Source organism: Chiloscyllium punctatum, chromosome 2, assembly GCF_047496795.1.
Source record: "Chiloscyllium punctatum isolate Juve2018m chromosome 2, sChiPun1.3, whole genome shotgun sequence".
Taxonomy (NCBI): domain Eukaryota; kingdom Metazoa; phylum Chordata; class Chondrichthyes; order Orectolobiformes; family Hemiscylliidae; genus Chiloscyllium; species Chiloscyllium punctatum.
Window position 1 is genome coordinate 112,710,001 of NC_092740.1, and position 27,471 is coordinate 112,737,471.

General features: G+C 42.0%; 1 protein-coding gene across 3 annotated transcripts in view; it reads left to right on the forward strand.

Annotated features, from left to right (window-relative positions):
• Positions 1-27,471, forward strand: part of gldc (glycine dehydrogenase (decarboxylating)) — a 173,334-nt gene that overhangs the window by 71,709 nt on the left and 74,154 nt on the right. For all 3 annotated transcript variants that reach the window (XR_011962969.1, XM_072587326.1, XM_072587331.1), the window contains 6 exons: positions 5,090-5,170; positions 9,935-10,032; positions 12,659-12,743; positions 12,844-12,885; positions 14,265-14,407; positions 26,136-26,211. Coding sequence is in view for 2 of the 3 variants with exons in the window: in XM_072587326.1 (XP_072443427.1) it covers positions 5,090-5,170; positions 9,935-10,032; positions 12,659-12,743; positions 12,844-12,885; positions 14,265-14,407; positions 26,136-26,211 (525 nt within the window). In the remaining variant the exon portion in view is untranslated. The remainder of the gene's footprint in view (positions 1-5,089; positions 5,171-9,934; positions 10,033-12,658; positions 12,744-12,843; positions 12,886-14,264; positions 14,408-26,135; positions 26,212-27,471) is intronic.

Here is a 27,471-nt window from a genome sequence, read left to right on the forward strand (position 1 = left end):
TATCTGTCTCTCCCTTCTCGTGTGTGTGTGTTGGAGGTTGAGAGGCGATCTGATAAAAGTTAATAAAATATTGAGAGATATAGATAGTTAATGGTAGTTGTCTTTTCCCTAGTATGGGGGATTACAAGACTAGGAGCCATCTTTTTAAGCTGAGAGGAGAGATTTTAAAAAGACAAAAGAGGCAAATGTTTTACAAAGAGTGTGGTTGCCTGTGGAATGAATATCCTGAGAAAATGGTGGATGCGGATACAATTAGAACATTTTAAAGACATTTGGATGGATACATAAATAGAAAAGATTTGCAGGGATATGAGCTAGGAGCAAGCAGGTGAGAGTGGTTCAGTTGGGATTATGTTCGGCATGGACTGGTTGGACCGAAGGGTCTGTTTCCGTGCTCTATAACTCTATATCTTTCTCTCTCTTTCCTTCTATTTCTTCCACTCCCTCACTTGCACAACACACACACATACAACAGCTGGTGGGACCTTCAGGCAAACAAGTGAGGGAGAGGGCTTTTCAAAATGGAGGAGCCCGCTCTCCTTTTTAATGATTTGAACTATAAAAAGGCACTTGCAGCTGGGACACTGCTGTTGGTGAGGATGTGGTCAGGGTGGGTTCCAGAGTTGGTAATGATGTAAGTTGTAAGCTAGCCTGTGACTACTTCTGCATCCAGGCATGGAGGGGATGCTAAAAGAGGAGTGATACATCTTAGAGTCATGGAGTTATGTTGTATGGAAGCATACACTTTCCCCTTTCACCTTAAACCCATGCTCTCTAGTTTTGAACACCCCTATCCTGAGGAAAAGAGCTTGGCTCTTCACCCTATTCATGCCCCTCATGATTTCAGAAACTTCTACGAAGTCACCCCTCAGCCTTTGATGCTGCAGGGAAAATAACCCCAGCTTATTCAACCTCTCTCTATAGCTCAAACACTCCAACCCTAGTAACATCCTTGCAAATCTTTCCAGAACCCTTTCAAGTTTCACAACATTTTTTCCTATAGCAGGGAGACTAGAATTAAATGCAGTATTCTAAAAATGGCCTAACCAGTGTCCTGTACAGCCACAACATGACCTCCCAACTCCTATACTCAATGCACTGACCAATAAAGGAAAGCATGCCAAATGCCGCCTTCACTATTATATCTACCTGCACTCCAAAGTCTCTTTGTTCAGCAACACTACCCATTAAGTGTATACATCCTGCCTTTCCAAAACACAGCACTTCATAATTATCTAAATTAAACTCTATCTGCCAATCTTTGTCCCATTGGCCTTTCTTATCAAGATCCGGTTGTACTCTAAGGTAACCTTCTTGGCTGTCCACTACACCTCCAATTTTGATGTCATCTGCAAAATTACTGACTAAACCTCCTATGCTTACATCCAAATCATTTATATAAATGACAAAAAGCAGTAGTCCCAGCACCAATCCTTGCAGCACATCACTGGTCACAGGCCTCCAGTCTGAAAAGCAACCCTCCACCATTACCCTCTGTCTCCTACCTTTTGAGCCCATTCTGTGTCCAAATGTCTAGTTCTCCCTCTATTACATGTGATCTAACCTTGCTAACCAGTTGCCATGAGGAACCTTGTCGAACATCTCATGGATGTCCATATAGATCACATCCATCACTCTGCCTCCTTCAATCCTCTTTGTAACTTATTCAAAAAATTTACTTAAGTAAATTTCTCATACTCAAAGCTGTGTTGACTATCCCTAATCAGTTCTCTGCTTTCCAAATACATGTAAATCCTATCCCTCAAGATCCCTGCCAACAACTTACCTACCACTGATGTCAGGCCCACCAGTCAATAGTTCCCTGGCTTTTCCTTACCACCTTCCTTAAATATTGGCACCATGTTAGCCAAGCTCCAGTTTTCCAGCACCTCACCTGTGGCTATCAATTATATAAATCTCAGCTTCCCTAGCTGTCCAGAGTTCTAGGGTACACCTAATCAGTTCCCAGGGATTTATCTACCTTGATGCATATTAAATTGTCCAGCACCACCACCTCTGTGTAATGTGGACATTTTTCAAGATGTTGCTATTTATTTCCCCAAGTTCTTTAACTTTCATATCCTTCCCCATACTAAACACTGATGCCAAATACTCATTTAGTATCTCCCCCATCTCCTGTGGTTCCACACATAGACATCTTTGCTGATCTCGAAGAGGCCCTATTCTCTCCCTAGTTACTCTTTTCTACCCTTGGAAAAAAAGAACCGGAAATGACATCACACACCTTAAGAAACCAGGACCGAGGAGAGAGGTGGGACATACCACCAGTGCTTCACCAGAGACCTTCGTTGATGATGTAACTTAGTATAGTGACAAAACACCTGAAAACAAACCTTCAAGCTCAGCGAGCAAACTTACAGATTTATCATCAATCTGAGCTGCAAATCTTCTCAAAAATTACTTACCCGTTTCTCCTTAATGCATTTGTAGAATCCCTTTTGTTTCTCCTTAACCCTATTTGCCAAAGCTATGGTGCTGGGATGGCATGGTGGCACAGTGGTTAGCACTGCTACCTCACAATGCCAGAGTCCCACGTTCAATTCCAACCTCTGGTGACTCTCTGAGTGGAGTTTGCACATTTTCCCTGTGTCTGCGTGCTTTTCCTCTGGGTGCACCAGTTTCCTCCCACAATCTGAGGTGGATTGGCCATGCTAAATTGCTCATAGTGTTCAGGGATGTGTAGGTTAGGTGCATTAGTCAGGGGTAACTATGGGGAATGGGTGTGGGTGGGTTACTCTTCAGAGGCTCAGTGTGAACTTGTTGAGTCTAAGGGCCTGTTTCCACACGGATTCTATCTCATGTCTCTTTTTTGCCCTCCTGATTTCCTTCTTTAAATATTCTTCTACTGTCTTTATAGTCTTCTGGGGATTCACTTGATCTCCTCTGTTGATACCGGACATATGCTTCCTTCTTGTTCTTAACCAAAATTTTAATTTCTCTGGTCATCCAGCAATTGCTACACCTGCCACCCTTCTCCTTAACAGGAACATACTGTCTCCTGACTTTTTTTTTGAAGGCTTCCCACTTTTTAGCTATCTGTTTACCTGTGAATAACCACCTCCAATCAACTTTTGGAAGTTCTTGCCTAATACTATCAAAATTGGCCATTCTTCAGTTTAGAAATTTAACTTTTTAGAACTGGTCTATCTTTTTCAAACTCTGTTTTGAATCTAATAGAACTATTATTATTGGCCCCAAAGTACTCCCCCCACTGACACCTCAGTCACTTGCCCTGCCTTATTTCCCAAGAGAAGGTCAAATTTTACTCCATCTCTAGTAGGTACATCCACATACTGAATCAGAAAATTCTGTTCTACACACTTAACAAATTCCTCTCCATTTGTGGCAGTGGCAGTCCCAGTACATGTTTGAAAAATTAAAATCCCATACCATAACTACCCTATTATTCTTACAGGTAACTGAGATCTCTTACAAATTCTTTGTTTCCAGCTGACTATGTGCTGGTGTTGGACTGGGGTTGAACAAGTCAAAAATCTCACAACACTAGTCCAACGGGTTTATTTTCGTAGCTACCTGAAGAAGGAGCAGTGCTGTGAAGTTTGTGGTTTCAAATAAATCTGCTGGACTATAACCTGATACCTTAACAAATCCCCAATGACTTTCTTTGATATTCTGCATCCTTTTAAATAGTCATTTATATTATCTGCTAGTATTTTATTCTACTGTAACTTGCCCATATAATGGCCTGTAATTACGCTGTGTTCATCCATTTCTTCCCTTTTAGACAACAGTGCACTTTTAGCAGTTCTCTGGCTATGTGCCCTTAAGGCAGGAAGGATTAGCAAAAAGATGGACAGAGCCTCTGCTGTTTCCACCCTTCCTTCACGATGTTTCAGCTGAGTCTGGTGATTCATCTACTTTCTAAGATATTCAAAGGCTCTGGTGCAGTTTTAGTGTTCCTGCCTCTGGGCCAGGAAGTCTGGGTTTGAGTACCACGTACCCCAGCAGTATGTCCAAATCCATTCATTACAATTGCTGTTTTTCTTTCAAATGCTATTCACATTCATATTTGTTCCCTCTCAAATTTTATCCCAGTCCGTATTTCACGATTTTCTTCCTTGACGACACAGTCTCCATCACCCCCCTTTTTCCTGAATACAGATGCTAACCCCCCACCCCCAACATTTCATCTGCATACGCTCATTGCCTTTTCCATCTCTAATTGGCCCTGCTCCTTCATTAGTTGTAAGTTTACATTTTATGGACCAGGCCAGGCCCCTCAAAACATTTCAAGAAGATAGTCCAGACTCTACCTTTGCTAGTTGTTTTCAGCAGGTGTAAAGTGGATATTCCAGGAGAAAATCCGCTGGTCAAACCACTTCATTTCAAACAAAACAATTTATTTACAAGATTAATGAATGAAACACACAACAGAAAACAGAATATGAAATAACTTATCCGATCCAAAAACCCAACAGACTATCCCAATTTAATGATGCTGTGCCAAATATTTGCAACAATCCCCAGAAATAGCCCTTGGTACAAAAGGAAAAATCAAACGCATGTTCTTAATAGGGTAGAAGTCAGAGAGAGAGAGAGAGAGAGAATCAGCCTGGACCTGCTTCTTTGGGTCCAGCAGCCTTTCTTCACACTACCAAACAAAACCAAACCAGAGAAAAGCTGAGCTGGGAGAACTGTACATTGTATAAGTGTTTCCTTTTAAATTTGAAAGCCTCTGCCTGAGGCAGATAATGTTAACTATTATCAAATTGGCCCTAAAACCCTCCACCTCCAGGCTTCTCGGTGTCTGTGTTGTTTATGACCTCTCTGGGGGAAAAAAAAGCCAAGAACTGTATAACCTTGTTAAAGGAGCAGCTTCGTCACAGCACATTCAAAAAACATCTTTGGGTTTTCCACAATTTGACTTCCCACAGTGTCTTCATACTATTTCTTTGCTTCCATATTTCCTTCATAATTTCATCTCTTGCATTCTCCTTGACTCTCAACTAAACTGCGTACAAATAGTCTGTTTTGTTGAAGAGCTGTTGAGCTCTGGAGGAGTTCAGTTTGAGTTTCTGTGTTTAACATGTTGCCTTTCCCTTGACAGCTGGGAGTGTCCCTGGATGAAACAGTGACTGAGAGAGACTTGGATGATCTCCTCTGGGTGTTTGGCTGTGAATCATCAGCTGTAAGTACTTTTTTTTATGCAGTGTATTAGCTGTTTCTGTGATGCAAATATGTTGTGAATTTTGCCTGCGAGGGACTGATTAAACAGAATGTTCATCAGGGACCACAATTATCCAACGCATCCATGCTACAAACATAACCTTTGTGCATTCTAAATCTTGCATGGGTGTTTTTCAGATTTAAATTTCACATGTAAATATTTCACATCGTGTTGATTTCACTTTATCAACTGTGGACCACCATTATTTGTTGAGACTAGTTTAGACAGAGACCTGAATTAAGAGCACATCTTGTGATGGGCACACATTGATAGTTGTAAAGGGGAGTTGGGACAATATTCCATTAGAAACAATGTTGCATTTTTACATTCAATCTTTGCTGAATATTTGTATTCGTATTACTGATGTGAGGGACATGGCTAAACTTAAAGGCTCAACTGGGTCTCCCTTTTAGGTAGAGGTAACATCACCATAGTCCCAGAGATTTGCTCTGCCAGTAGCAAGAGAGACAACTGGTGGTGAGTTTAAAAGGTAAAAACAATGACTGCAGATGCTGGAAACCAGATTCTGGATTAGTGGTGCTGGAAGGGCACAGCAGTTCAGGCAGCATCCAAGTAGCTTCGAAATCGACGTTTCGGGCAAAAGCCCTTCATCAGGAATCAAGGCAGTGAGCCTGAAGCGTGGAGAGATAAGCTAGAGGAGGGTGGGGGTGGGGAGAAAGTAGCATCGAGTACAATGGGTGAGTGGGGGAAGGGATGAAGGTGATAGGTCAAGGAGGAGAGAGTGGAGTGGATAGGTGGAAAAGGAGATAGGCAGGTAGGACAAGTCATGGGGACAGTTACTGAGCTGGAAGTTTAGAACTAGGGTGAGCTGGGGGAAGGGGAAATGTGGAAACTGTTGAAGTCCACATTGATGCCCTGGGGTTGAAGTGTTCTGAGAGTTTAACCAACAGATCACTACACATCAAGCAAGCGGTGGGTTTGAGAAGGTGGAACCTTTGTGTTGAACTCAGCTGGCATGGGAATTGAACCCACATCACAGACCAGCCATCCAGCCAACTGATTCATAAATGCTGGCCAGTCAGCGACGACCATGTCCCCCAAGTGCCCTGGGGTGTTTCTGCTTTACTGGCTGTGGACCTGTCTCACTGAGGTGTTCAGCAGACTGCCCTCTACCGTATATGCCTACCATTCTCATTGAGGTGTCAATGTCTGGGCAATGGGATCTTGCCAAGATTTCCTCTGAGGCCTCTGATCTCTTGTCCTCGGAGGGTGAGGATGTAACCTAATGGGGAGCCAACCATTTCTACATGAGGCTGGTGGAGACCCTGGCTGTACCTGCAAGACAGACGAGGGAGGAGGTGTCACTCGCAATGCTAGAAATAATGTACAGAGATTGAAACTGCCAGTAAGGTTGCAGTGAGAATTGCAGTGGAATGAAACATGATACTTATTGGGTTGATGGGTAATGGATGTCTTGGCACCTCCACAAGAATTGTCCTGGTCTTCTCTAGTGAGGACCAGGATTCTCTCATTGACAAGAGTAAGGGATTGGAGGTTTGGTTCAATCGAAATAAAAGCAGATGAAATGGCTGTTAATCCTGATGCAGGTGGGGGAAAGGTGTTAAGTTCTAGGGGAGAGAGGAATAAGCGCAGATGCAAGGCACGGTTAGTGGTGTTTGAGTGATAGACTGGGGGTTGTGGGCGAGAGGAGGGAACCTGTTGAAAGCCACAGTGACTGGCCAAACTTGAGACTTGGTAGGAGGTGGGTCCAACAACTGAGATCGTGGGTGTGAGAAAATACTTGACACTTACCCTGGCAGAGCAAAAAAGGCTATTGACCTTGGGCTGCTGCATTTTGTTCCTCTGTACCTTGAAGACAACACTGACCAGGTGGTGACCTTGGAGTAGACTGCCAGTGTCTGGTGGCTTGACCTCCTCTGCCTGCCTTCTGGAAAGAGGGTGGCCCTGATTTGGACCATCCCCTCGACCAGATCCTTGTTGGAGAGTTGTGGTGCCATTTTCCCTTTTTCTGACATCTTTCAGAAACATCCTTAAGTGAACAGGATAGCTTCAGTATGCCAGTGCTTGGCGAGGTGCATAGTGGACTTTTAAAGATGGAGGCACAAGGAACGTTCAGCTTTCAGCATTTATACACTGATTGGCAAAGTATAAGATGGGGTTGGATATAAGCAATGCCATGGGAGTGTAGATAATTAGTGCATTAGGTTTGGTAAGGAATGGCAAGAGATCTTCATGGTCCTGACGGTGGAAAACCCTTCCAGAAACTCAGTGTAACTTGCACTTGGCTGAAAACAAGTCAGATTGAGTCCTGAGAAATTTATAGGCTACCTGCCATTCCGATCCCTCACCCACCCCCACCCCCCCCACCCCACCCCTGGAAATCTGTGCGCACGCCTGTTAAATAACCTTTATTTTAAAATCTCCCAATATTTTTGCGAAGCAAACTTACAACAACCAGACCTCAGGTGAAGTTCCCTAACTTATTATGGTTCCAGATATCATACCCCAAATTGTCAAGCTCACAGGTGAGGAGGACTCTGCTCCCTTCATTGTAGAGTAGAGTAATTTTATTTGTCGTTTCTATTATATACAGCTGGTAGAATAAAAACGAGACAGCACTCCTCGAGAGCCAAGATGCTATATGAGCACACAGACTACCCGGGAGTACAGTCATACACAGGGCAGCATAAAATGCATAGGAAAGTGCAAAACATACAAGACAGCACAGTAATTCCTGACAAGACAATACATTCGGCAGAGTGGTGGACAAATAACAATGTAACAGTGAATGATCGTTAAAAACATAGCAGCAATTCAACAAGTCCTCCAAGAATTACAAATGGAATAGAATATGATCATACAGTCTAAGGAGCCCAATGGCTCAGGGGAAGAAACTATTGCACAGTTTGGCCATGAGAGACTGAATGCTCCAGTATCTTCTGTCAGATGGCAGGAAGGAGAAGAATTTGAATGAAGGATGTGTGGGGTCGTCCACAATGCTGTTAGCCTTGCAGATGCAGCGTGTGGTGTAAATATCTGTAATGGAGAGAACAGAGATCCCAATGATTTTCTCAGCTGTCCTCACTATCCATTGTAGGGTCTCACGATCCCAGATGTTGCAGTTCCTGAACCAGGCAGCAGTGCAGCTGCTCAGGGTACTCTCAATGAACCCTCTGTAGAATAGGGTGAGGAGGTGGGATTTCCTCAGCTTACGCAGAAAGTAGAGATGCTGCTGGGCTTTCTTGGCGATGGAACTGTTGTTGAAGGATCAGGTGAGATGCACCAAGAACTTTCATGCTCTTCATGATCTCCATGGGGGAGCTATCGATGTGCAGCTGAGAGTGATCACTCTGTCCTGCTGAAGTTTTGTTTTATCCATGTTCAGAGACAGGTTGTTGGCTCTGCACTAGTCTGTTAGCTGCTGCACCTCCTCTCTGTACCCTGACTCATCATTCCTGCTAATGAGACCCTCTATTGGCATGTCATCAGCGAACTTAATAGTATGATTAAAGCTGTGCATCGTTGCATTGGTGACAACAAGGTAATTTTTAAAAGGATCAATTTCCTTGGAGCTTTTCAAAGAACAAATGAAGTTATGTTTTAAAAGGAGCCGATTTAATCCGGCTTTCGTGAGCTAATCATGGATAGGTTTGTAAATTGCTGATCACAAGAAGAAATAATAGAGCAATGCACATAGACACAGATTAGAAATGACGTGAGCCCAAAATCAAAAGATCAAAGTTTTTAAAAAAGTCAGATTTTGAATTGTTTGTGAAGAATAGACAGCAGAACATTGTGATCATCACAACAGAGAATACTAGGAACATTGGTGTTGGTAGCTGATTAGTCCGTTTCAAAATCCCAGCCTTAAATGGTTCATTGCAATTCTTTTCTTCTGGATCCTTTTGACAGTGGCTGGTGGAGTAACATACAGAGTGAACAGCAAGATTCCTTTTTCTTTACCTGCGGTGCAGGTGCATTTAATGGCCGTTATCAAAGCTGTGGCCTTCACAATAGTCGAGCACACACACAGTAGGACATCAAGCCACTAATGCACAAAGACCAAGAATTGAAGCTCATTTTTAAGCTCTGTCCCTGCATATTCTTGAAAGGGGAAACAGCACATTTGTCTCTTGTTAAGATTGCTGTCATTTGTAACCATCATGTTCAGAGTCTGAGATTCTCTCAGGGAATTACAGTTTAGTTTGGAGTGTGTTTTGCCCTTTGAAGCTTTTTAGATGTGTGCCAGAACTCCCCTCCAGACAGTCAATAAACCTTTGTTTGGCTGTAGCAGTTCACTTTAAAAAAACATAATTAAAGAGGTCTATATGCCCTTAGGTGATCCAGGTTTATGATCTGTCATCAAATCAAGGCATATTGCGAATCTTACACAGTAGGATTTGATATAATTGGAATGCTACCCTCAAGATGAGAAAAGAAAGTACTTTACATAAATAAATCCTGATCAAAGGCAGTTAAAACAAAAATTGTAAATTCTGTCTCCTGATAGAATTTCATTGATTCATAATGATCAAGGTTTCTGAATATGAATATGGAGGAACGTAAAAATTATACTGCATGCAATCTTTCCAAGTCATGTTTCTCGGATGCTGCCTGACCTGCTGTGCTTTTCAACGCCACATTTTTCAACTCTGATTTCCAGTATCTACAGTCCTCACTTTCTCCATGTTTTTTTCAAAGTTTGGTGCAATCTTCAAGAACCACTGTTTTATTTTTTTTCAGGAGCTAATAGCTGAGAGCATGGGAGATGAACCAAAGGGTATCTTGGCTACACAGTTTAAGAGGACAAGCAAATTCCTTACACATCCAGTCTTCAACAGGTTAGTGAGAAGTCTTGCGCTAAGATTGCAGCTTAAAATGAGGCTGCTGTGTACATATGCAGTTAAATAAGTTATGATAATCTGTTAATTTATCATAATTTGTAAATATATCAGTCTGTTCCTTGTTGAAATGTTTGTGATGTACTCCAAGTTATTAGTGCAAAGTAAGGCACTTCTGACTGTCAGTGTTTTATGGTTAAGTAATATCTAATCATTTTAAAACTTCAACTGCACTTTTCACGTGGGAAAATATCAGGTGGTTAATTTGCTTTTGCTTGAAATCTTTTTCCCACTTTTTCACTCCATCTTCGAATCTTTTAATACATCTTCAAATGTGCCTTCAGGTGCCTTTTGAAAATTCATGGGATTTTATTTATTGTTTTTGTAGACTTTACAACCCAGAGAAAAGGCCATCAGCCTTTAGCCTCGTACTGATTCTTTAAACATGCTATCCAGTTAGGCCCCCTTCCTTGCTGTTCCCCATGGCCCTGCAGAGATCTGTTTTTTTTCTCTCAAGGGTACATCCAGATCTCTCTGAAAGTGTCCATTAAATCTCCTTCCAGCAATTTTCAAGCAATACAGAGCACAACAGCAAACTGCATAGACAATAAATTTTCATTCCCCCCCCAGACATTTTGCCAGTTCTTAAATCTGCTTGTTCTCTGATTAACAAGCAGTCAGAATAGACCAAAAGATACAGGAGCAGATGTAAGCCATTTATTTAATTGAGTCCACTTCGTCATTCATTGATATCATGCCTGATCTGAGAATTTTCAATTTCATTGACCCACCTTTTCCTTTATAACCCTTGATTCCTTCCCTGATTAAAACATCTGGCTGTCTCAGCGTTGAATATATTCCATGAGCCAAACACAGAATTCCACAGACTCAGTACCCTCTGAGAGGAGAAACTACCTCTCATCTCAAAAGGGTGACTCTTTATTCTGAGATTATGTCCTCTGGTATTAGACCAGCACCCTCAAGAGAAACTTCCTTTCTATCTCCTAAGAATTTTGTATGTCTCAGTAAGGGTTCCTCTTGTTCTTCTAAACTCCAGTGAGTACTGTTATAGCCTACTCAACCTCTCCTCATAAGATACTCCCTCCCTACTCAGGATCAGCCAGTGAACCTTCTCCAGGCTGCCTCCAACACCAGTATATCTTTCCTTAGAAAAAGGGACCTAAACAGGTATTCCAGTTGTGATCTGACTCATGCCTTGTATACTTTTAGCAAAATCTTCCTACTTGCACGCTGCATTCTTTTGAAGTAAAGGCCTATATTCCATTTGCCTTCCCTAAACTTAGACATTGGTTTTTTTGTAATTTAAGCATGTGGACTCCCAAATGGCCTATTTCTGTGGCTTTCTTCTGTCTTTTTACATTTAAATATCATGGTCCACCTGCGAAGTTTTTGCCCACTCCCTTGTCTATATCCTTCTAGACTCTTTGTGTCATCCTCACCACTTACCTTCCCACCTATTTTTGGGTCATTCACAAACTGAGCTATAGTACGTTTGCTTGTCTCTTCAAAGCCATTAATATGTAGTATAGATAATGGGCGGCACGGTGGCACAGTGGTTAGCACTGCTGCCTCACAGCGCCTGAGACCCGGGTTCAGTTCCCGCCTCAGGCGACTGACTGTGTGGAGTTTGCACGTTCTCCCCGTGTCTGCGTGGGTTTCCTCCGGGTGCTCCGGTTTCCTCCCACAGTCCAAAGATGTGCAGGCCAGGTGAATTGGCCACGCTAAAATTGCCCATAGTGTTAGGTAAGGGGTAAATGTAGATGTAGGGGTATGGGTGGGTTACGCTTTGGCGGGGCGGTGTGGACTTGTTGGGCCGAAGGGCCTGTTTCCACACTGTAAGTAATCTAATCTAAAATAATGGTGACTCCAGCAATGATTTCTGTGACATTCCCTAGTTACAGGTTGCTATTCTGAAAATTGCCTCCTTATCCCAACTCTCTGCCTTCCATTAGTAAGCCACTCCTCTCTCCATTCTACCTCCAACACTGGGCTTTTGTTATGCTATGACAATCAGCTAAGATTGACAGTCAACATTTCAACTACATCTCCCAGCCACCCATGAACTAACTTATCAACCCCCTGTTTTCATACTGTGTGAATTGATATTCCTTTCTCAAGTTTGTTTCTTGCATATTAGTCATGATGAGTACAAAACAAAACGTTTTGAACCCCTCTCTCTTAAGTGTACTATCCTACAATTATAAGCATTATCTAGTCTTTTCACATAACCAAAGTCCCTTTCATGGTAAGTTCATTTGAATATCATCAAATTGCCTTAGACATACTGAAACATTCTATTCATTCCTGGTAATAAAATGTTAATGTTATTTGATTACATATTTACCTGTCTGGAACTACTTCCATAAATTATAATAAAAAGGTCTGAGATAATAAAGTTGGGCATGGGACTAGCCTTGTCATTTCCCACTTTTAACTGTCTTTTAACATGACAAAAGCCAAAATTAATTATACTGTCTTAAGCCAAATGCCATCTTTTAAGATTATTTTAATCTTATTCAACAAGCTTGATATTTAGTTGATAGTTTTAAAATTTGGATGTACTCACATGTTTTGAGCACTTCATTTGTTAATTTATTTATTTTAGTTATCACTCAGAAACGAATATTGTCCGGTACATGAAGAAGTTAGAAAATAAAGATATTTCTCTGGTTCACAGCATGATTCCACTGGTGGGTGATAGTTATTTTCAATTCTTTTCCCCACTTTAACATGTAACCCCAAACTTCAGTGGTTGTACATTACACATTTTGTTTCCTCTGTTTGAACCAGGGATCTTGCACGATGAAGCTGAATAGTTCCTCAGAACTCACGGTAAGTGTGCCTTATATCTTACAACGCTTTAACTACAAAGTTGACTTATCTATATTTCCTGAAGTTGAGTATAATGTGAATCTTTGCATAATCATCATATAATGTGGGTGCTGCCTATTGAGGAGGGAAGTACTAACTGATTTAGACCTGCCTTTGAGTGAGTGCATTCATGAGTGTGCTTTTGCAGCAAAAGCAGACTTGTACCCACAGTACGGCTCCCTAATCACATGCTCAGACTCAGAAATTTGACTGCGCAGGCACTAAGCATATACGTGCCAAAGCCAAGCTGATAAAGACCACAAAGACGGACTACAGAACAACCTCCATTATCTGAAGGAGATGGGCTGGGAGTATTTTGTTTGGATAACTGAGAGTTTGGATAACAGATAGCGATTTTATGGGACCTTGAGATCTTGTTTGGATAATCCAAAATTCGGGTAATTCTTGCTCAGATAATTGAGGTTGTTCTGTATGGTGAATATGCTAGAAACAGGTTTTGCACAATGCCTGCTTGAGGGTCCAGTTGATAGACTGGTTTAATTGCCTTGTGGCAGTTAGCACCAGCTGAACACAGCAAGATCAGCACTAGTTGAAGGCAAACCGTGATCTTTACCGAACTGGCCTTAGGCTGGAGCGAGTGCACCGGATCCTCTGATTGAAGCAGCTGCACGGTGGGACCTTGGCACCTGGGAGGACCTGGAAAACCAGGCTCTGGCTGACCTGTGAATAGTTGGGAGTAACATTGTGTGACTTCCTGTTTCATTTGATTTGAAGACCACAACACATCATTCATTCAAAAGAACTTCATGGAGACCTGTTGGGGATGGCGGGTGCAGTATGATTTACCCCAGGTGCCACTCTGTGCCCACCCACCCCCCAAAATCAGATGGCTCTGGATCCTTAAATGGAGGATTTTAAAATATTGAATATTTGAAAAATTCAAGGGGTGTTGTCTGAACTGTGCCTGTACAAAGACCCAGGTATGGTATTCTCCTCATCCACCCTCATTCTGCTAGTTTGTCAGCATACTTGCACGGTGAAGGTTTGGATAGCCCATTATATATCCACAATAAAGAATCAAAACCAAACAAATGGAACCAGAGTTCCAACCAAATTTCTTTTGGGTGAACTTTCTGAAGATGGTTCAAACGTGAAGCCAAGGATTATAAAATCCATACTAAATATGGAGATATTAATCTGAATATCATTAGGATGCAACCTCTTAATTAAGTAGTGTCATTATATTATCCTAGTTACAAGTCACTTGTTTGTATTTTGACAATTTTGCAGGTCTGGACAGGTTATAGCTACATGATCGATTTCATCAATGAATGTTGTGTTTCTCCCTTTTTCCCTGGCTCCTTGTGTTTTCTTTGTAGCCCATTACTTGGCTAGAATTTGGGAATGTGCACCCTTTTGTACCTCTGGATCAGGCGCAAGGATATCAACAGTTATTCCAGGAACTGGAGCGGGACTTGTGTGAAATCACTGGATACGACAAAATTTCTTTCCAGCCAAATAGGTTGGCCTTCAATGTTTTCATATTGTATCTTTTATTATGATTGCAGTATTTGCTTTAGTCTCAGTATAGTGATCACATAAGTGTATTATCACACCATCCCATTGACATCTTGTTATTCATTTACATGGTGTGGACTTTGCAGCTGGGACAGCATTCATTGCCCATCCCTAATTGCCCTGGTGGATGGTGAGTTGCCAACTTTAACTACTGCAGTCCTTGAGGTGCTGGGGCATCCACAGTGCTATTAGGAAGGAATTTCTGTGATTTTTGACTCAGTGACACTGAAGTATAGGTGATACAGTTCCAAGTTAGGATGGTGTGAGACTTGGAAGGGAATTTACAGATGGTGGTAATTCCATGTATCTGTTGCCCTCATCCTTCTGGATGATGGAGGTGTGGGTTGGAAAGCGCTGTAACCTTCGTGAATTTCAGCAGTGCATCTTGTAGATGCAATGCTCTGCTGCTACTGAGTGATCTTAGTAGACGGAGTGGATGTATACCCGTCAAATGGACTGCTTTGTCCTGGTTGGTGTTAAACCCCTTGAGAGTTGTTGGTGTTACTTTTACTGCAGCTATTGCTGTTTTGTCTGACTCCTGTTAGTCTGCTGCCCTGGGATTTCTCTGCTGCTTCGCATCTGAAGTATGATGTTACAGTTGGGTTGAGGTTAATACCAGGGTTAACAGCCCCTAACAGAGGGCGTATAAACCAGGGCAACCTTGTCTCAGCCTTTCCTGGCAGCCTGACCTGATTCCTGAGCCATCACACAATTAGTGGTCTGGTATCAGGTCTTCTATACCTTTTTAAGGGCGAAGAATCCACCTTCAGGAGGGGCCAGCCAATGGGAGAGGCCATAGCTGAGACAGCAACTGGCCAGGAGCAGCAAGGTTGAGTAGACTTGAGAAGCCAGGTGGAGTGGGGTTGAGCTCAGAGATTGATCAGGCCTGGTAAATGGGGAGGTAATTGGCATCATTGGTGAGGGGGGGGGCATGGTGTTTCCAAGGGTTTCCCTTGCTGTTGAGGCTGCCATCCTTTACTATACTGTCTGCACACCCAGAGGGAGACATTGCCAGTGACTGTTTTCAGAATCTCAGTTGCCTTCTAGTCGAAAGCCCAACCTCCACAGTTCCCTGACCCTAATTCAACTACGCGATGTCGGTAGCATGAAAAGCTGTCATTTCTGTCCTTGCTTATTGATTCTAAAGCTCCTTTAATGTAACCAGCCTCACTACACATCCCCATGGACACAAGTCAATTCTACAAAGTTTCCTACTTAGTTTTGTAAATCTGTAACTGGAAATGAAATCAAAATGAGTTGAAAGTTGAAATCCTTCAAATGTTCGTAACATTTGATGCTGAAAATCACTGTGTGTTGCTCGGTTGCATTTGCTTGGATTCACTTGCAGTTAACTACAGTAAACACCATGCTAAACCTCATGTATTTATTTATATAGCACCTTTCGTATTGTAAAGACTCTCAACATGATTCACATGAGCATTATCAAACAAAAGTTTCCATTGATCCAAAAGTATTAAGAATGAAAGCTTGATTAAGCAGATTGGTTTCAAAGACCGTCTTTAAAGAGGGAGAAAAGTGTGAAGAGGTTGAGGGAGAGAATTCTCAGACGTCTGCAGCTGAAAGCACTTAAATCAGTGGCGGAGAGTTTAACCCCTGGGAATGCTCAAGAGGCCAGTATTGGAAGAGTGCACATACTTGGCATTTTGGAGGAGATTCAGAGATGGAAAAGCTATTGAGGGATTGGTAAACAAGGGTGAGATTTTTAAAATTGCGATCTTACTTAACCTACGCCATGGTAGGTTGGAAATCCAGGGTGATGGGTGAACAGGATTTGGTACAAGCAGGGCTTTGCATGACCTCTAGTTTACAGAGGGTGAAATATGGGACACCAACTGAGAGTGCATGAGAATAGTCGGTGTAGTGATTGTAACGATTTCAGTAGCTGGACCTGATAGAATAGGAGCTACCTGATTGGGGTGTTAATCTGCTCCAATCAGGGAGCCAAGGCTGACATATAAAATGGTGAGTGTCAGAGATATTTACAGTGGTGTCTGACTCTGTAGGACTGTTCATGCCAAATTAAAGGGTGACTTGCTGATGGAATACTGGTCCCTATGGTATTATTTCAGTAGCAATGAAAGCAAAGCATGATCCTGAAGGAACATGCTTGCAACAGTCATCTTTGAGTTGGGGTAAGCATTCCTTACATCGTGCATTTGTTTGGGAAACTTGATTTGTTCGACCCTACCATCCAGGCCTGGACCCAGTATGTGAAAGGAATGTGAAAAGATTTTTTTCCGGGCAAACTACATTGTGGCAGATAAACCAACGAGTAATTCACTGGACAGCCTGTGAAACTACAACTTTTCCTGTCATTAGGACCTTCACTTTCCCTAAGGCACCAGATAATAACACCTTTCAAGAATTGCCTGTCATAGTTAAGTAATATTATGACCTAAAGTTCCTCTAATTCTGAGATAGATTCCCCAGTTATCGAACTGCCGAGTAAACGTGATACTATCGGGGTTTTTGACTCAGTTAAAACAACTGGCAAAGAACTGTGAATTTGGTTTAGCCCTTAATGAGATACTTAGAGACCATCTGGTATTTGGGATTAATGATGGAACTTTTGCAAAACCAAATGCTAGTTGAAGCCCAACTAGATTTCAAACAGAAATAAATTGGTTTGTCATTGGAAAATATGGCAGGTGAAGCGTACAAGTTGCATGGTATTCCGATGCAAGTGGACACCCTCGCCAGCCTGACTGAATTTGGAGAGCACTACTTGAGTGGAGGCAATTGTATCGTCTCACTCAAGATACATCCTGAACAGAAGGACTCCAGGTCAGCCCATAGTAAAACTCCAAAACAAAGACAAGCATTGGCCAAATGGTTAAAATTTTCTTCAGAATCCTGGCCAACAATGATCCTGTGGACTCAAAACAGCAAAAGAGTTCTACTCGACCTAAATTGAGTAAGTTAACTCATAGACCAGTATCTAGGAGAGTTCATACCCTACAAGCTCCACCTACAGCTGGTTTGAAACAGTTAAATTACTTAGCAACATTAAAATGAGAACCAATCAGAATATATGGTCATCTGGTTCTAATGGAGGGCCATTATTGTCAGGGCCATTTCAGTGACTGCAGAATTAGTATTTAACAAACTTCGCACTGGACTCCAGCCCTTGAATTTGTGCAAGACCTCAGTGAGGCTACGAATCTATACTGGGCAACCTTTACAAGTTTAGGGTACAAATTTCATTCTGGTCTTTTATGAGAAGCAGTTGGTTCAGTTACCAGTGATTTGTAGTAAAAGGCTTGGGCACAAGCTTTACGGGGCAGAATTGGTTGGGAGAGATTCAGCTGGACTGGCTCAACATTTTTCAGTTGGTAAATGGCTGCCTGAGTGAAGTCCTAAATAAATACCCAGAGGTCTTCCAGGAAGGCCTAGGGACTATCAGAGGAGCCAAGGCCACCTTGCATGATGACCAGGAAACAACTCAAATCTGCAGGGCTTGCCCCAGTGCCATTTGCCTTATGGATAGAAGCAGAGGCAGAAATCAAAAGGCTGGAAGGTGAAGAAATTATCAAACTAGTCCAGTTCTTGAAATGGACAGCACTGGTTTTGCCGATTCTTGAAGTCCAATGGGTCTATTCAATTTTGTGGGCATTTTAAACAAATTTGTGCAACTTCCAGACCCCAACTATGATCACCAATCCTTCTTTTTCTGTTTGGGTTTATTTACATTCTGCACAGCAATGTATAAACTATTGGGCATAAATTATTGGATGCATAAACAACTTATGAGCTACTACCACCCCGAGGCCAGACAGGGAAGCTTTGCATGTCAAGATATTTATTGGGATTGTGAGCCAACACCTCAGAGATTGATCACTGTTTAGAATAGAATTCCTACACTGTATCCACACCAACCCAGAGCATCCCACCCCACCCCACCCTATCCCTGTAACCCAGCTAATCCACCTAACCTGCACATCTTTGGACTGTGGCACGAAACTGAAGCATCCAGAGGAAACCCACATAGGCATGGGGATAATGTGAAAACACCACACAGACAGTTGCCTGAGGGTGGAATCAAACCTGGGTCCAATAAATATCTGGTCGTGATGTGCAGAGCCTCCCCTGTATGGCCTTGGTGATATTAGCTCATAAATAGAGGGAAATGCCCAATAGTTTGTGCATCCAGGAACATTGCTAATGCAGAGTGTAGATGCACTCAGATAGAAAAAGAAGGATATTTGGGGTCCGGAAGTTCTACCAATACCTTTTTAAAGAAGAGAAGGCATTGCCACCTTTAGGTGTGGGCCACGTTCAGCGGTGGGCTCTGTTACAAAGTGTGTGTAATTATAAGTTGGAATTGAATTGAATTTATTGTCAAGTGTACCAAGGCACAGTGAAACGCTTTGTCTTGCGAGCAACACAGGCAGATCACATAGTTAAGTAGCATAAATAAGTAAATAATAGTTAAACAGCAGCTAAAACAAAATCACAGGTACTGACAAATGTGAGTCTATTCAGTATTCTAATAACAGTCGGGTAGAAACTGTTTAGAAACCGGTTGGTGCATGTGTTCAGGCTTCTGTACCTTCTCCCTGATGATAGAGGTTGTAGGAAAACATTGCCAGAGTAGTATGGATCTTTGAGAATGCTGGTGGCGTTTCCTTGACAGAGGGCCTGGTAGATAGGTTCGATAGATGGGAGGTTAGCCTTTGTGATTGTCCAGGCCAAGGTCACCGCTCTATGTAACAGTGTCCGATCTTGAATGGTACAGTTGCCACACCAGCTAGTGAACATCCAGACAGAATGCTCTTGATGGCGCACCAATAAAAGTTGGCAAGGCTATTCATGGTCATGCCAAATTTCCTCAGCTGCCTGAGGAAGAAAAGGCATTGTTGGGCATTTGTAACCAATACGCCCACATGAAGAGTCCAAGAAAGCTTGTTGTGGATGACCACTCCTAGGAGCTTAATTTGTTTCACATTTGTGCTGTTAATGTGTAGGGGTGCAAGAGGAACACCCTGCCCGAAAGTTAATAATGAGTCGATAATTGAACACAGTCAAGGAAGCCAAATAGCAAATGTGAATGCATTGAGCCATCTCCCATTAGCAGATACACCACCATTGAAGGAGTCTGTAATGATTGGACACTTCCAGTCACAACTAACAATATTAGACTTTGGGCACAAAAGGATTCAGGCCCTTCCAAACTGAAGCAACTGGTTTCAGTGGTGGAAAGTGAAGGCCTGTCAACAAGAATTGAAACCTTTTTAGACCCAGAGTGACCAGCTCACGGTAGAGTACCGCACATTATGTGGAGAAAGAGTGATTGCCCTGAGCAAAGGTTGACATAAAAAAACTAGCAGAATTCCACCAGGGCCAGGCAGGGGTTTCCAAAATTGAGGTGTTTGTGAGAAGTTTTTTCTGGTGGCCAGGCTTGGGCGCAGACATAACCACGTTGGTCGGACAGTGCCCAAAGTGCAAATGAGGACAAAAATTACCACCATCAACTTCCCTATATTTGTGGGAACCTCTGGGAAAACCTTGGACTGCGTTGACTGTGCAGATCTGTGTTCAATGTTCTTGGTTATTGTGGATGCCCATTGAAAGTGGTTAGACATGCATAGAGTCCATTCATCAAATATTGGGGTAACAATAGAAAAACCATGTGCATCGTTTGCAGCACCATAGAGTCCAAGAAGTGTTAGTCACAGATAACAGGTCATTGTTAACCAGCAGGGAATTTGATTATTGCTTAAAGTTGAATGGATTTGATGTATAAGGACAGCTTCTCCCCACCCATCATCCATTGGTTTGGCAGAAAATACAGTCCAAACTTTAAAGGCTGGATTGAAGAAAAAGCCAACAGTCTCACTTGATAACAAGCTATCATAGTTCTTGTTCGATTATAGAACAAACCCACATGCAACTACAGGGATAGCTCCAGCAGCGTTGTTAATGAATAGAAGATTCCATACCACATTGTCTGATCTTCCCTGATCTTCTGGGGGAGGGTGAAACATCATCAGGAACTCCACTACCAGGCCCAAGGCTCTGCAAAGTAAGAGAGACAGTTTCATACAGAGGACGATATTTTGTGTAAAAATCACAAAAATGGCCCCGCATTGTTAAGATGCATGCTCGATGCGAGGACAGCCCTAGTGACATATAAAGTCCAGGTAAGTGCGACGGGCCTGAAAAGTTAGGTGGGCCATGTGAAAGCTACGAAATTTCAAATAGTTGAGGAACAACATGTGCCCTCCCCCTCAATGTTCAGACACGTTGCTGGAATCCATGGATTCACCATCTCTGTCAAAAGGTGTCGAGTCCTCTGAGTCAGAGACATATTGACGGAAGAAGATGCCTTTGCCACCAGAAGAAGAGGGGAAATTTCTACTGAGGCGCTGCTGGTGTCAAAGATGAGTTCCCATGCGTTACATGCCACGCATGTCAAGTGACAAGTCAGTGAAACTTGACCTGGTACTAAACACCCCAGGAGTCCCTTCATGGAAAGGAACCCAATCTATATCTGCGGACTCTGGGAAGGATATAGTGATTGTAACGAGGTCAGCCAGCTGGACTGTGTAGAATATGAGTTCTCTGATTAGTTCTCTAACCTAGTCCAGTCAGGGAATCATAGCTGACAAATGTAAAGGTTGAGTATCAGAGATACTGACACTCTGGTAGCTGACTGTATGAGGCAGTATTAAAGTCAAGGACTGTTCATGCCTAAATAAAGAGTGATAGAGTGACAGGATACCAGCTTCTGTGGCGTTATTTTAGTTGAGTCTCCAGGTGATCAATGAATGATCGAACAGCAGGCAAGCTGAGGACAGATTTGAATTGTGAATGGATTTGTTTTCCTAGTATTCAGTTGGAGAACTTTGTTTATTCAGTAATAGACATGTGGAAACTGTCTTACAATTCTGAAACGATGGAGGGCCTGAGACCAATTAGTGGTGTGGAAGATCTGGATGCTCTCAGTTCATATTTGAAAACTGATGCTGCGTTTATCACATAATGTGGGGGGTTGTGTCGTGCTTCATGTAGATGAGATATTGGTGTCAGCATGGGTGACACAGGGATAAAGGTGTAGGAGAAGGAAGAGAGGCTATTGCTACTCATACTTTGTGATAAGATAGATAACAATAGCATCATGAGAGCGGTCACAGCCAGTTCTAGCTAATGCTAATGAGTGGTTAGAGGAGGACAGTGTGCTGATCATGTCAAAGACTGTACAGCAGATTAGGAAGGACTAGGAGGACCTTTATAACAGTCACTTGCAATATCATTTGTAATTCTGATTTTGAAAAAAACATCTGCAGGGCTATGGCTGAGGCTGACTCCTATGTGGAGGAAGTCAAAAATTGAATTACTGAGAAAAGTGGATTTTTGGAAGGGGTGGGGATTGATAAGACTTTCAAAGACTTTGTAGAGGAAAGAGAGTTTGAAAACAGGGCTAGCGTTTGAAACGGTTGCTATTTGAGGGGAAAGGTAGCAATGTAGATTTGAAGGAGCAGGGGCCAGTAGCTGAGGAGCAGAGCTATTAGCAATATTGACTATTCTAGTTTCCCAAGAAGAAAAGTTACGAGCTCTGGGGTTCTGGGGGAGTAGCTTTGAGGAAGCGGGAAGTGTGTCTCCTGAACACTGAGCTCAAAGGAGAAAAACTGGAGAAAGATAGAAGTTCAAGGCTGGAGACGAGGAAAATCTTAAGAAAATCTTCACTCGGTGAGCAAGGGGAAGAGGAGTGAAAATGACATACTTAGCTGGTTAGATGATCTCAGCCTTAATGTCAAAGGCCTTGAGGCATAGCGACTTTAGGCCTTAGGATTGGCAGGATCATAAATAGAAATTCACACAGGAGGTGTAGTTGACCTTGCATTGCTTTTCCAAAGGTGCTGACTCATTACAGTTCAATATGCAATATAGGCTTAATGTTACATCACCCAGGTTAATCATTGCCTTTCTTCAATGATCCTCGACAGTGGGTAGCAGTCAGAGCTATTTGTAATGCAGGGAATGTTATATTCTCAACCCAAATCCAAAACATTCTAAAGACTGTATAATGTAATAAAATGATTCTGATCAGTGACCAAACTGTACTTTGGGCAGTTTTTATTTACAACAGATACACTCTAATTTTGTTTAATTAGAAAGGAACATGATGATTTAGCACAATCATAATCTTATATACATAATATAGATAACAGGAGCCTAATCTAATGATAAGTTCACATTAGTTATATCACACCAAATAGAATTGGTAATACTTCAGCAAGAAGTATGGAAAGAAATAAAACTGCTGTCTTAATTTTCAGCCAAAGATTACTCACTCAACTACTCAGCAATGACCATTAGGCACCCAAAAAATACAAGCTGTGCGAGGGTAATTATGACGTAAATCATTAAATCAACAAGCATGCATTGGGAAAAAAAAGTTTTTTAGATTCATTGAGTTAAAAGATGCCCCACAGATCTCAGCATCCTCTGGTAAACTTAGCCAATGCTTTGAAATGACTTCCTGGACTCTTGCTCTCAAGTGCCTTTGGGGGGAAAAAGCATCAGTCCCTACCAACCCTGCCTGGAGTTGTGTATGTGTTTGGACATGAGTGATTTGGCTTAAACTGTCAAAAAACCTACCACCACTCACTGTCCTGACTCATCTGTGAATCATGTGCTGCTTGGGCAAGCTGTCAGAATTTCTCTGCCTGTATGGAAGAGAATTGCAAGAGAATATCAGTACCTTGGTGAGGGAAGAGAAGAAATATGACAAAGAGGGCAGCTCAATGGTTAGTATTGCTGCCTCAAAGCGCCAGGGCCCACCATTGATTTCACCCTTGAGCAACTGTCAGTGTGAAGTTTGCACATATTCCCTATGTCTGCGAGGGTTTCTTCTGGGTGCTCTGGTTTCCGCTAACAGTCCAAGGGTCTGGAGGTTAGGTGGATTGGTGCTACTAAATTGCCTATAGTGTCCAGGGGTATGCAGGCTAGGTCAGTTAGCCATGGGAAATGCAAAATTGCAGGGGTATGGAAGGTGTAGGTCTGGATAGAATGTTGCTTGGAGGATCGGTGTGGACTCGATAGGCCTGCTTCCACACTGTAGGATTTCTATCATAGAAAATGTAGTAGGAAAGAGGCTTTTTCTTCCCATGTGCCCAGAGGAACACAAAAGTCAAGACTGTCTTGAAAAGACAGACTGAGATTTTATTCTGCCAGTGAGGTCTGCAGATGCTGGAGATTAAAGTCGAGAGTGTGGTACTGGAAAAGCACAGCAGGTCAGGCAGCATCAGAGGAACAGGAGACTCGACTATTCGGGCAAAAGCCCTTCACCAGGAATGCCAAACTACACTTGTTCCTGATGAAGGGCTTTTACCTGAAACGTCGATATTCCTGCACCTTGGATGCTGCCTGACCTGCTGTACTTTTCCCAGCACCACACTCTTGACTGAGATTTTATTTTTCATCGTCAGGAGTTCAGCAGAGCTGTAATAGTACCAACTCTTCCCAATTTCCTGTTAATTAGTAGATAAATTGCCAATTCAGCATTTTCTTCTGTAGCACTGGTATCTTTCAGTTATTGATGACATGCCCTCTGTATCAATTATTGCACTTTTTAAGTGTTATCTAATCTTTTTGCTTGCTTAAACGGTGTATAAAAAACAAATTTAGAATTCCTATTTCTTGTCGTGATTTTATTGTATACTTGTGTGTTTGTTTGGCTTATCTTTATAAAACCATGACTTTGTGAAATGTTGGATGTCTTAAAGAACTATTAAACTGTGATTTAATCATTTCGCTTGAAATATATTTTGGTTCCCTCTGACATTTGCAAAATTTTGCAGGTCCTAGGGAGTGTTGCTGAACAAAGAGAACTTGGAGTGCAGGTTCATAGCTCCTTGAAAGTGAAACCGCAGGTAGATAGGATACTGAAGAAGGCGTTTGGTATGCTTTCCTTTATTGGTCAGAGTATAGAGTACAGGAGTTGGGAGGTCATGTTGCGGCTGTACAGGACATTGGTTAGGCCACTGTTGTAATATTGCGTGCAACTCTGGTCTCCTTCCTATCGGAAAGATGTTGTGAAACTTGAACGGGTTCAGAAAAGATTTATAAGGATGTTGCCAGGGTTGGAGGATTTGGGGAAGAGGCTGAACAAGCTGGAGCTGTTTTCTCTAGAGCGTCAGAGGCTGAGGGATGACCGTATAGAGGTTTACAAAATCATGAGGGGCATGGATAGGGCAAATAGGCAAAGTCTTTTTCCTGGGGTGGGGGAGTCCAGAACTAGAGGTTGAGAGGGGAAAGATATAAAAGAGACCTAAGGGACAATTTTTTCACTCAGAGGGTGGTACGTATATGGAATGAGCTGCCAAAGGAAATGGTGGAAGCTGGTACAATTGCAGCATTTAAGAGGCATTTGGATGGGTATATGAATAGGAAGGGTTTGGAGGGACATGGGCCGAGTGCTGGCAGGTGGGACTAGATTGGGTTGGGATATCTAGTCGGCATGGACAGGTTGGACCGAAGGGTCTGTTTCCATGCTGTACGTCTCTATGACTCTATAATGCCAGTTAAATAACTTTGGTGGTTGAATCAAACCTATGACTTCAAAGGAAAAGGGTAGCGGATACATGGGGCCACCACCTCCTACAAGTTGACCTTAAATCATCCCACATCCACACTTGGATATATCACCATTCTTTCACTGTTGCTGGATCAACACCCTGGAATTTTTTCCCAAACAGTATTGTGGGTCTACCTAGAGCAAATGGACTGCAGCAGTTCAAGAAAGCAGCTCACCACCATCGTCTTCAGATGGGCAATAACTACTGGCCCAGCCAACAACACCCACATGCCACGACTGAATTTACAAAAAAACTATCCTGACAAAGGAGGGATAGCAATAACAAATTGTGTACTCAATAATGTCACTCAGCAAAATTATTCACTGCAGTTCAAACCCACATTTAGTTTTGGAGTTGCCAGAAGGCTTCGTTGGTGTCTTGATGCTTTGTATTTGATAATGTATAAGTTTCTCATCTGTACTATCTGTTCCTTCCCGATTTCCCCTTTTAGAAGGTAATTGCAGATTAGAAACACTTCCATGATCACTGCAAAGTGACTTTGACTTTAGGACTGGGGATTTGGGGTCATGCAAAAACAATGGGGCTTGAATTGTTCTCAGGAATACCTATGTGCCTCTCTGTAATCATTCTGTCACATGTTCTCATATCCATTTGAAAACACTCATTTCTTTTTCTAAACTGGTGAGCTTTGAACTTCTTTCAACACTGCAGAGGTGGTCATTGTTGTTCTGAACATTTAGTATTAGCCCTTCCCCTTCCATATGCTGTACCCCCTTCAAACATTAATCAGGTTACTGGCAGGAATACTGTCTTAGGTCTGGCAGTATTTAAACTAGTTGAAACTGGATTTTCTGGTGCAAGAAACTTCCTGCAGTTGCTGATCTGATGTACATTAATATTTGTTGGTCTAGGGATATTGTTATCACAAAACTTTCATTCTGCCCAATCAGGCCTGATATGCATAGACTTAAAAAGTAGAAGATGTCCTTAAGAAAGCAGTATCTCATTTATAGATGACATAAAAGAGGTATTTATAAAATAGCAACAACTTAGTGTTCATACATCTTGTTTAGTATTACTCATGTGCTTTTACTTTGATTTCTTGTACAGTGGCGCACAAGGCGAATATGCTGGATTGGCAGCAATTAAGGCTTATTTAAATTCAAAAGGAGAGAACCAGAGAACTGTAAGTAACTTAAAGGATAACGATTTATTCCTTTTCTAACTAACAGGGCTATTCAGTAGTTAATTGATATTTGGAAGTGAATGATTTGGTGGGAGATGGTGATATAGTGGTAATGTCACTGAACAAATAATCTAAAGGCCCAGTTAATGCTGTGTCTGGATTCAAGCCCATCACAGCATTTGAATTCATTTAATAACTCTAGCAAGAAACTGAGCTCAATGCCAGTGAACCTGAAAACAACCATCATCGGGTTTACGAATGCTCTTTTAGGGAACAAAGTCATCCATCATTACCCAGTCTGTCCATGTGACTAAACCCATCCCAATGTGGTTGACTCTTAACTCCCCTCTATTTAAAGATAATTAGGGATGGGAACGAATGCTAGTCTTACCTACGATACCAACGTCCAATCAAAGAGGAAAAAAGGAAAAAATATTGAAAGAGGGAATAGATTGCTTTTCTAGGGACTCTTTATTTTTAGGATGATGATACAACCTAGAACATATTGTTGCTGGCAGAAGAATGTCCTGTAAATGTGTTAATATTAACATTGTTAACAGTCAGTATGACACTGTCCACATACAGCCAGTTAGCTTTGACTGTTATGTGTAAAGGTTTTAGCTTCTTGATTTAACTTATTTTTAAAAAGGCCAGAGAAACATAAAAGCAAGAGTTAGTCACTCATCGAGTCTGCTCTACCATTCAATAAGATCTGGATGATCTTAGTTTGACTTTTCTGTCTATAATTGCATACTCCCAGGTGTCATAAACTTTGACAGATGACCAAGAGGTGTCAAGTTGAAGTTACTCCTCACTCCCCAAGATGTTGTGATGAGAATAGCTTGATATTTGTTGGATGGGATCACGTCAGTCTCATAGAAACAACCCCTTCCATGCTGAACATAATCCCAAACTAAACTATTCCCACTTGCTTACTCCTGGCCCGTATCCCTCCAAAGCTTTCCGATTCATGTACTTATCCAAATGTCTTTTAAATGGTATAATTGTACCTGCATCCACCATTTTCTCAGGAAGTTCATTTCACACACGAACCACCTACTATGCAGAAAAATAAATTTGATTCTTAATGTCTCTTTAAAATCAGTCCTGTCACATTAAAAATCTTGAAATCCCCATCCGAGGGAAAAGACAACTACCATTAACTCTAACTATACCCCTCATTATTTTATAAACTTATATAAGGTCCTTTGTCAACCTCCTACGCTCCAGCATATCCAGCGTTTCTTTATAACTCAATTC